We start from the raw sequence: 11,608 nt of genomic DNA on the forward strand, positions 1-11,608 counted from the left end.
CGTTTGTCCATCGTTTGTCTACGTTTGTCCAGGAAAAATATTTGTTTGTCCACCTTTTGTTAAAAAGTTATTTCAAAAAAACAAAAATCGTGTGTGAAGTTGCCACCTCCATTTACGAGTAATTAAAAAAACCAAATGCCATTCGTTTATCCATCGTTTTTGTTATAACTTTTTAACAAAAGGTGGCCAAATAAAAATGTTTCCTGGACAAACATGGACAAACGATGGGCAAACGACGGACATACGATTTAGCACAATAAAGCGAAACAAAAATGTTTTTGGGTTTTTTGGAAAAAAAAATTTTTTTGTTATAACTTTTTAACAAAAGGTGGTTTTTCCTGGACAATCGTGGACAAACGAATGGCATTTGTTTTTTTTAATTACTCGTAAATGGAGGTGCCAACTTCACACACGATTTTCGTTTTTTTGAAATAACTTTTTAACAAAAGGTGGACAAACGAAAATTTCTCCTGGACAAACATGGACAAACGATGGGCAAACGACGGACATACGACTTAGCGCAATAAGCGAAACAAAAATTTTTTTGGGTTTTTTCGAAAAAAAAAATGTTTTTGTTATAACTTTTTAACAAAAGGTGGACAAACGAAAATTTTTCCTGGACAAACGTGGACAAACGATGGACAAACGAATGGCATTTGGTTTTTTTAAATACTCGCAAATGGAGGTGCCAACTTCACACAGGCTTGTTTTTTTTTTTTTTGAAATAACTTTTTAACAAAAGGTGGACAAACGAAAATTTTTCCTGGACAAACGTGGACAAACGATGGGCAAACGACGGACATACGATTTAGCACAATAAAGCGAAACAAAAAATTTTTTGGTTTTTTTCGAAAAAAAATGTTTTTGTTATAACTTTTTAACAAAAGGTGGACAAACGTGGACAAACGATGGACAAACGAATGGCATTTGGTTTTTTTAAATACTCGCAAATGGAGGTGCCAACTTCACACAGGATTTTTGTTTTTTTGAAATAACTTTTTAACAAAAGGTGGACAAACAAAAATTTTTCCTGGACAAACATGGACAAACGATGGGCAAACAACGGACATACGATTTAGCACAATAAAGCGAAACAAAAATTTTTTTGGGTTTTTTCGAAAAAAAAATTTGTTTGTTATAACTTTTTAACAAAAGGTGGACAAACGAAAATTTTTCCTGCACAAACGTGGACAAACGATGGACAAACGAATGGCATTTGGTTTTTTTAAATACTCGCAAATGGAGGTGCCAACTTCACACAGGATTTTTTTTTTTGAAATAACTTTTTAACAAAAGGTGGACAAACGAAAATTTTTCCTGGACAAACGTGGACAAACGATGGACAAACGAATGGCATTTAGTTTTTTTAAATACTCGCAAATGGAGGTGCCAACTTCACAAACGATTTTTATTTTTGAAATAACTTTTTAACAAAAGGTGGACAAACGAAAAATTTTCCTGGACAAACGTGGACAAACGATGGACAAACGAATGTCATTTGGTTTTTTTAATTACTCGTAAATGGAGGTGCCAACTTCACACAGGATTTTTTTTTTTGAAATAAAATTTCCTTGACAACGTGGACAAACGTGGACAAACGAATGGCATTAGGTTTTTTTAATTACTCGTAAATGGAGGTGCCAACTTCACACACGATTTTTGTTTTTTTGAAATAACTTTTTAACAAAAGGTGGACAAACGAAAATTTCTCCTGGACAAACATGGACAAACGATGGGCAAACTACGGACATACGATTTAGCAAAATAAAGCGAAACAAAAAATTGTTTGGGTTTTTTTCGAAAAAAAATGTTTTTGTTATAACTTTTATCAAAAGGTGGACAAACGAGAATTTTTCCTGGACAAACGTGGACAAACGATGGACAAACGAATGGCATTTGGTTTTTTTAACGCAAACGACGGACATACGATTTAGCACAATAAAGCGAAACAAAAATTTTTTTGGGTTTTTTCGAAAAAAAAATTTGTTTGTTATAACTTTTTAACAAAAGGTGGACAAACGAAAATTTTTCCTGCACAAACGTGGACAAACGATGGACAAACGAATGGCATTTGGTTTTTTTAAATACTCGCAAATGGAGGTGCCAACTTCACACAGGTTTGTTTTTTTTTTTTTGAAATAACTTTTTAACAAAAGGTGGACAAACGAAAATTTTTCCTGGACAAACGTGGACAAACGATGGACAAACGAATGGCATTTGGTTTTTTTAACGCAAACGACGGACATACGATTTAGCACAATAAAGCGAAACAAAAAATTTTTTGGGTTTTTTCGAAAAAAAATTTTTTGTTATAACTTTTTAACAAAAGGTGGACAAACGAAAATTTTTCCCGGACAAACGTGGACAAACGGTGGACAAACGAATGAGATATGGTTTTTTTAATTATTGGCCCAAGTAGGTGCCAACTTCACAGAGCTGCACCCTTTATGACTTCAAAGCAGCAAAAATATGCGTTTTAAGGTTAAAACATACCCAATAAAGTATTGAACCTTCGTAATTATCTTGATTGGTCCACAGCAAGCTCCTGATCAATCAAAGTTTTAAGAAAGTTTCTAACAAACTTTCTAAAATGTATAATTACACTTACATATTTCTTTTTCTCGTGAACTTTAATATTGCTGTGAGTGGTAACCTGGGATAGAGATATATTGAAATGTTCTAAGTACGCCAACGAGAACGGATACTTCCACATAATTTCAGATTTCACCACGTTTGGTAGAGGAGCTAAAAGTTTATAGTTTGTGTGGGAGATGATCTTTGGAGGAATGTAGTCCGTTTTTGTAAGTCGCAAGTGGTGAAAAAGCTCTTGAACGCCAATTCTTTTATTGACTCATCTTTGACCAGAGGGGAAGCTTTGTTCATGTTCTTTTGGTTTAATTTAACAGCAAGAAATGTCTCGAAAATGTTTTCTTATATAGGAACGGTCAACAGTCTTTCTTAGAAAAGACTGGAGAAGGTAAATACTCACGTCAGCAAATAATGCCCAACTTTAATGCTGCGGAATTCTTAATTGAAGTCATCTATCTAAATTAAAAAGACATTTTTTATTCGGAAATCTACACAACTTACTGAGCTCAACCTTTGAACTGGCAAGTCCTTGAATTACATTTCCTAAAAAAAACATTAAAATGACTATTTGAAACTTTTTTCAGTGTAAATGCCAATTAGTAAAATGGAGTTCCATTAAAGCACTTCTTTGATTGTCATTGATGTGATGATATAAAATTTATTTAAATCCAGCAGTAACTGAGACCATTTTTTACAGGTCAGCATTTATATAGATAGCGTGTGGCAGTTTAGGACTTTTGTGAGATAGCCGACTACCGTAAGAAATAGGTGATACAATACTCAAACCTTCCTTCTTTCCTGCCAATTAGGACTTTCCGTCATGAAAAAGCAATTACGCATCAGATGATCTAAGTTCGCAATCTCATATGGTGACTCTATGTTTGGTCTTGTCCACCAGCACATTGCGTCGTCGCCTTAGTAATTTTTGTACCGCATGCCGCATTCGCTATGATGAAACTCCTCTAGATCAGGGTGATATCTTAAGGTCTTGAGCTAAATATATGAAATAATTTCGGAGTGACAACCTCTATGAGAAACACATTTGGGGGTCTCTGTGGCCCCTTAAGTCAGGGCAAGTACAAGGAGGATCTCTGAGCAACTCACAAAAAAGTAAAGACACCTTTCCTCATATTAAAGTACAGTTGTCTCAGCGGGGCACTGCGTTGCTGTAATGCCACACCATGTTCGCATATCACTCTACTTGCTATAGTGAGGATAACTTACAAAGCTTGGCGAGCGCCAGTGGTTAAACTACATAATACGGCACTGACTTTGTCCTAGTCAAGATGCCAACCTGCGAAATACACAATATGCCTAAATGTCTTTAAGTAAGGCTAAAACGGTCGCCTTACAAAGCAAGGAGGCACACTTAAGCCGACTAGCTCCACTAAACGGGCGTTGAGCTGCCCTTGTTGTCTTGGTCAGAGGAGGGCATATGAGAGGAAGTGCTCAATACTTTCTATCTCCTCTATGTCCGTTCTGCTTCGACAGAAATCGTTTCTATGCGTTCGCCTTAAGTTTAAGACTTCTGTGCATTTTTTTGGAAGATACATGACAGGGAATGCCTTTTGAAGACTAGCTTAAATAGGTAGACGTAACAGCGTCGGAAGGGAAGAGACGTGTAAAATGAGATGGGATGCCCTAACGAAGATATTCCTAGGCTCTTGATCGTATGTAGAGGCGTTAACATTTTAATCTACGTCCTTGGTGTAGAAATGATTAGGGCCCAACTTTGATACCAAGGAGAATAATTGATTTTATTAAAATATTAAAATAAATAAAAAAACCATACAATACAAACAACTTCGATTCACAAAAATTTCGAGATATTTATACATCATCTGTTGATATGGTACAGTTTTGTGGTACCCTGTCACCACTCATTTGAAACTGAATAAGAATGATTAGGTATGTGGTTGTGGCGCCAGCAATCTGCAACAAAAAACAAAACCGATGGCTCTCTGTAACACAAAGCTCTTTTGAGGTAAGTTCTCACCGAATAAAGTAGTCTGCAATTGATGTTGAAGAACCCAGCTGCAGAGAAGGTAATCTTTTGATGAAGTAGCTGTAAAGAGAATTGCTCGATCTGCGAAGGAGAAAAGTACTAAAAGTTCTTTGACTATGCATATATTTGGATATAAATAGGCAAAATATTTGAGTTCAGGACTTGCTGCGTAAAGAAAATATCGGGGAACTACTTGTGCTATATTTTATGACTAAATCTTGTACAAAGAGTCGAAAAAATTGGGAGCATTATGAAGCAGGATCAGAATATCGCCAGCAGTTGGTAGGGGGAGGCAGATATATACAAGTAAAGGGGATGTATGGCAGAGAGGATTTTTGACCCGAGAATTCCACAAAACCAACTTTATAAATGGCGCCGAGAAGGGATATGTCCGTACCGGAGCTTACACAACATATTACGTAAGAGGGTAAAAGAACTAGCGAAATTTAACAGCCATCCAGTAAACATACACCATCAAAATCTCAAATGATTTGACAAAGCAAATTATATATGGTGGCCGAGCAGACACGTGTCCTGTAGGTAAGGTGGTCGTCACGGCCAACCGCTCCAGCCGCAGCGGGCTAGGGGGCTCAGAATATACCCGCGGCAGGTATGCATGTCGTAAGAGGCGACTAAAATACCAAATTGGTTCAAGGGGTTGCCAGCGCAATATATATGTTTCTTTAACAGCCGAGGCTCTGGCGACCACAAGTTCTTCATAGATCTATGGCGGTTGGGCGATATGGCTTTGAGAGTTTCTTGTGGTCATACTAAATCGTTCCCGAGATGGTCGGGCTAGTGCCTTGATGTCGCTTGTTACCGGAAAGCTATCTCCCAAGTATTTCTGCTTTCTTCACCTCGCTTGACCTGGCGCTACCACCAAGCAAGTCCACGGCTACCCTGTTTACGACATGGAATGAACATACGACGCAAATATTGGATTTTCAAGTCGATATCGTAACTGCCTATCAGTAACCCTAAGCTCTTAGTGGTAACGTTCGATAACACACTTACCTTCAAGGCACATGCCCCCAAAATTGTATCTAAATTACAAGGCCACAACAAGATCCTCAAGACGTTTTCGGCAGCACTTAGGGAAGAGATAAAGGAGCGCTGCTAGTAACTTACAAAGCCATTGGCCGCTCGCTCATGTGCTACGCATCACCAGTTTGGGCGCCTGACTTATAAAACCAAAACTCTAAAAACGGCTGCAGGTCTGCTAAAATACTGCGCTCAGAGCTACCACTGGATGTCTCCTTATGACCATTAAACATCATCTAAATAGTGAGGCAAAATAGCTCAATATAAAAGGGCCTGATGGAATGCTTAGCAGACAGTTTTTGTTGAATTTTCACAAACCGGACACCCCAGAGAACACCTGCTTGATCTAGCCCCGTATCCGAGAGGTATAAGAAAACATCTTCGATAGCGCTAGGATGAGATCCTGTAGCTAGGCGCTCAGCCGATTAGTCCAGATAACCTAATCCACACAGAATCCGTAAACACCTTTGCTGGATCGCGCTCGATGAACCCCGTTATCAATTTGCACTATTCAATCCTTGTAGTAGAATAAAGCAGACTACCAAGGAAGACACGAATCCAACTGGCTCAACTTCGTTCTGGATACTGTAACAGGTTAAGCTCTTACTTGTCCAAAATCAACCTCGATGTGTTCCACATGATACCAATTATCTTTTCAATTTTAATGTGGAATCTACACCTCTAACAACAGCATCCCTATGTCTAACCCCTTAATGAATTTGTACCCCTACAAGCACTTAGCTTGTGCATGGTGGTGCCTACCTACAAAATGGTCGAGATGATTGAGTCCTATTCAAGTGTAAGATCATCTTACTTACCACGATGTTGTATTGATGATTGTTCGGCATACACGTCTCCAGATTATGTAGACCGTAGGCGATTTCAGTAGTCTATTAATTTGAGTATATATGTAAAAGCCATTGTCACTGCGTAAAAACTTTCAGTCTTCTTACTCACCTTTTGTAAAGTTTCTTCGCAAAGTAATGCCAATGATAGAACATTAAACATATGCGGCAGAGATAATAAAGCGTTACTTGTCGATTGTAGAAGCTGTTCCATTGTATTTGAGTAATTATTAAAATTTATAAAAATCCAATAACTATTCGATATGATTGCCAAAAGATCATTACCGACATTTGTCAATAACGAAAACCCAAAATTTCTATTTACATGTGCCGTTAACTCCCACAAACGATTGTAGAGATCACGAATAATATACAAACGTTTCAAATCAATATTTCGAATACAAGGGAAGCAACTCAGAGTACCGTTATGTTGAGTTCGAAAAAAGTTCTTAACTGCAGAGTTGCCATCCTGCATATGAACGTCTTCATATAGCTTCTGCTCATCCAAAATTAGTACCAATTTCTTCAAGCGTTCACGTATAATCATAATGCAGATCGTGAATTGGAAGTAACGTAACATCGTAACACAGAATGACAACATATATAAGATAAAGCAAATCGATAAGGAATTGTGTTCGGAAAACGATTCTGTGATGACGACTAAAATTTGGACGCACACATATGCAGAGATTGTTTTGATGGCACGTCTTATTAGCTGTTTGTGGAAGCAGCTGTAAAAAAAAATTAATTAGGAGATAGAGGGGGTATTAATTAAGGAAGTCTCTAGAAATATTAGATAGGTACCCGAGTTGCTTATAGACATCTGCATTCGGTTCGGGATACTACTATGGTACTGATAAGGTACTGGTAATGAGTTTAATCTTCGATAAGTTTGACAAAATCGCAAACGATCTCAGGAACTATCATACGACCCCCGATTGCACCACAGTTGGAATCAGGGCTTTAATAGACGCTTGGCTAGATGTGGAATTCTCTGACCGCAGCACAACTGGACAACATCCCATCCATGTTGTTGTTGTTGTTGTTGTTGTTGTTTTTGTTGTTGTATTAGCGATAAGGATACTCCCCAAAGGCTTTGGGGTTAATGGCCCTTTGTCGGATGCTGATCCGGTACCTTCCATTAAGGTACTAACTAACCCGACCATCTTTGGAACGATTTAGTATGACTACATGAAACCTTCTAGGCCATTCCGTCCTCCCACCCCCTAGATCCATGACGAACTTGGGGTGGCCAGAGCATCAGCTATTAAAGCAACAATATTCGCTACGGGTAGGTGAGATTGACAATTGATTTGAAGAAGCTATGTATATATTGCGCTGGCAACCCCTTGAAAAGGTTGCCTACACCACCCCTTGAATAAATTTGGCATTTAAGTCGCCTCTTACGACGGGAACACTGCCGCGGGTATATTCTAAGCCCCCTAACCCCCTGGGGATAGCATCCCATCCATCGAAAACCCCCCGCCAAATCTCCCGCCCAACTTAACCGGTTCATTGCCCCAGATCATTCAACTCCGCACTCAAGAGAAGTTCTGGTGTGAAAATTGCAGAAGAGGTATACAGTTTAAGTTGGCCCAAAGCTTAAAATGCCATGTTACGAATCCTGATCAGCGGAGGACCACAGCTGACCTGCCCGCAATATCTACTGAATTTATGTTCAGCATGACATTCAATGGCAAGGTAGGTGCAGTGACCTGCCATTGGCGAGAGTCCCCATATCTTACGGATGGCATACCTGCAGCAGTATAAACCAATTTAAGACTTCCTAGTCCTATTCTCTACATTGAGCCTCCAGCACAGATTTTTGTCCTATATACCTAGTTCTTGAATATTTAAACTTATAAGAAGGTACCAACGGTATCTGCATGATCAATGAAGTTCTAAAAGCGGGAATCTTATGCATCTTCGTAAAAAGAACCACCTTCATCTTGCCAGGATTGATTGCCAGCTCGTATGACTCACCCCTTATGAGGATTTTGTAGGCCACCACTCAACAGCCAACACATTCTAGCATTACCAGAAGCTCGTTTACTATCACAGTTCAGAGTAGAGGAGATCGAGCAGTACCCTGTGATGTTCCCCTACGCACCTTGCTCTCGACTCCCTCCTTACTACTCCCTGGCTTCTCTCCACTCCGCTGGGACAATTCTATTGCACGAAAGTTTGTAATTGAACTCCACAATACAATCCTCGACTTCCAGACCAAGCAGGACTTCAGGAAGGGCATTGCTAAACTCTACTGCGATGTCTCGAAAGAAACCCAGATTATTTGCTTCACAATCGAATGGATAGCTGTTTCCGTTGATCTGCCTTTGCAGTAGGCATGCTGCTATGCTGACAATAGCCCTCCTATATCTCAATAAACCGCTACAACGTTTCCTCGGGTTGGAGGAGGAAACGATCGAGAACGTTTTGTGCTCGTGCCCTGCGCTTGCCAGGCCAAGACTCCAGCTATTAGAAGTGAGCTGTCAGATCTAGAAGCAGCAAGTGACTTGAGTCCTAGAAAGCTTCTAGTATTTGCCAAGAGGACGGAATTATTTTATAACATAGGCCCTGATTTTTGATAGGGTTTTTCAGTTTGGTCGTTAAAAACAAACTTCTTGTAATACTACGAACTCATTCAGTCTATGTGAGGTCCTCATGGACAGGCCAGTTCAACCTAACCCAACCAACGTTTCGTCACAGCTTCTACCCCCTATGGGATGAAAGAAACTTAGACCAAGGCTTTCGGTATGCAGCCCACACCAGGCAGGACATTCCTGCACAACCAAATATCGCCGGCGGTGGAGGTATGGGTTCCTAAACTAAACGGATGTTCAGTGGGTACCCAGACGATGCTTGGCCTAGTAGTGAGCTGCTTGAACCACATGCAAAGGAATCACTTTGGCCATTCCCATGCGAATGGCGGTCAGAAGATTTCCCTACTTCTGTGGACTTCTACACACAGACAGAGGATTGGGTCCTAAGGAAGCGAAAAGAACTGAAAATGATGTATCGGATCACAGTTAGATAGCCATGCTTTTAAACGAACCTAATAGCTTCCTGATGACATTGAACCTAATGAGCTCTTAAGCCCCATTTCCATAAGACTCCTCTAAAACCTTTGCAGTACAAGGACTACCGTTTATACACATACTTGTTACTCACCTATTATCAATATCCACATTCAACGAACGCTCAAAAATGTCGTCGATTTCTCTCACGCGGATGAAGAATGCGCTTATCTTTCGTCGATGAAGAAATGCCTCCAATAAAGTTACAATATGGGCTAATCGTATTCCAGTGAATTGTAGGAGGTCAATGAGATCACCAATACCACCAATCGCCGATGCAGTAAGTTGAAGTCTGTTCTTACCAAAGACGCCGTAAAATAAAATGGCGATAGATGCGAATAATGTGCAAATGATGTAGTATTCGAGTAGATTGCTTTTTTTATAGTCGACTTTGGTTGACGGGAGGGCGCCGATTTGCAAGGGCCTGCGCATAAAATCAATCGACTCTAATATGTCCATGTAGGGCATGCTGGTTGGAGTTTAATTCAGACGAAGTTGCTTGTTTAAATTTGTGATCCGCGAAACCAATGAATATAAGAAGGACTGGCTTTGCACTGATTGGTCTTTGAGGAATATATCGACTATTGAGAATGGGCTTTACTTTTAGTTAAAGTGACTTCCATTAGTTTGCGATTTGACTCGTCATTGATGTAAAGACAATTAAATGGTTAAACCCAGTGAAGCTTTGGAAGTAGTTCAAAAAGAACTAGTTCGTCCGCACATTCGTTCCTTTCCATTCCACTCGCTATTTAAGCTCGGCTTTAACCAACCTATCGCACAGCAGCTGCAGCGTTCAAAATGTCAGCGCTCTTAAAGCCTTACGGAAAGCGTACGACCTCCAAAAACCATTTTCTTAATCACCGCAATCTCAGACTGTTCCATTGAGCATACAGCGGATGGGATGCAATCCAGAGCTTTTTGAGTAAAAAAATTCAATAATCATTCGGAAAACTAAACCGCAAATATGAGAGTCCTCAATACAAAGTATAGACCCTACTTTCCTACGAAGATGAGTACCTTAGTCAGAGATTCACAATCTAGGTTTTCACGGACCTATCTGAAATTGCCAGTGGGGAGTGAATCTTTACAACACACCCAAACAATACATTTCCTGAACTCAGTGGGCGTGATTCAACTCGAAATTTTCGCTATCCAAAAGATATATAAATCATGGATAATATATACCAGCTTTGGCTTAAACAGGTTAAATATAGTTTGAATCGATTGCCGTCATACAACGAAATATGGTCTCCAGCCTTTCTTAAGTTGAATAGAAGGGATATTTTTGTATATGTTGAGGTACTCACTGGCACTTGCTAACTGGGGTTACTGCATCAAGGAAAGTAGTAGAATAAAATACCTCACACAGTGCAGCACCTCCTGTGAGACAGATGAACAGATCGAGGTAGAGCAAAAGTTCTCGGAAAGCTTTTTTCCGTGTGCCTACCGGAGTTTTAGAATACTCTACCTGCGGAGCTTTTTAAATATTTAAAAATGTGACAGTTTATAAGAATCGTTTTCATTGGTTAATTGAAGATTCTTGCCAGAGCGAAATGGCGCAATAGCCTAGATGCAGAAGAGACTCGCCACCATTCGACCAACCAGATGACTTGCAATCTCTTTGTTGTATAGGTGGGCAAGCGCTTAGCTCACACTGCATCTTGTAAGTGTGCAGGATTTCATTGGCAAGTTGCCATATTACTCCTTTATGATTCAAAGAACTTACGAACTTAGTATTTTTGGATCTCCAAGGTACTTATCCAAAAAAAAGAAGCAAATCTTTACTGATTAAGTAAATAGCTGAACCTGGTGTCACCGTTTAATAATGTGGAAGCACAACTGGCCTTTATGGTGTCCAAGGTAGCTTCCTCATATCCCATACTATAAAGATTTCTTTCCAACCTATTCAATCTTAACAGCAAAAGATGAGTTGTTATAGGTTCAAATGAAAGCGTGACAAGAAGGCAGTCGACACAAAAGAAGTATATGTTGAATAGCGAGTTCATTCTGCACGTTCCCCATTTGACAGGTTTTAACACTGCCCACGGAAGGAA

At 39.6% G+C, this 11,608-nt stretch overlaps 1 protein-coding gene across 1 annotated transcript; it reads right to left on the reverse strand.

Moving 5' to 3' along the window:
* Positions 1-4,405: 4,405 nt before the first annotated feature.
* LOC137247819 (putative gustatory receptor 2a) lies at positions 4,406-10,013 on the reverse strand. Its single transcript, XM_067778762.1, has 5 exons — positions 9,649-10,013; positions 6,593-7,211; positions 6,457-6,525; positions 4,586-4,675; positions 4,406-4,521 (listed from the first exon to the last, which is right to left on the reverse strand). Exons 1-5 carry the CDS (start codon positions 10,011-10,013, stop codon positions 4,420-4,422), a joined length of 1,245 nt encoding a protein of 414 aa, XP_067634863.1. The 3' UTR covers positions 4,406-4,419.
* Positions 10,014-11,608: the final 1,595 nt, after the last annotated feature.

The sequence above is a fragment of the Eurosta solidaginis genome, chromosome 4 (genome assembly GCF_040869045.1).
Source record: "Eurosta solidaginis isolate ZX-2024a chromosome 4, ASM4086904v1, whole genome shotgun sequence".
Lineage (NCBI taxonomy): Eukaryota > Metazoa > Arthropoda > Insecta > Diptera > Tephritidae > Eurosta > Eurosta solidaginis.

Excerpts from the sequence above, each read along its gene's own strand:
- LOC137247819 (XM_067778762.1), bottom strand. The coding sequence starts at position 10,013 with ATGGACATATTAGAGTCGATTGATTTTATGCGCAGGCCCTTGCAAATC. Across the intron at positions 7,212-9,648 it reads AATGTGGATATTGATAATAG|CTGCTTCCACAAACAGCTAA; the intron begins GTGAGTAACAAG and ends TTTTTTTTACAG. Across the intron at positions 4,522-4,585 it reads ATTGCAGACTACTTTATTCG|ATTGCTGGCGCCACAACCAC; the intron begins GTGAGAACTTAC and ends TTTTTGTTGCAG.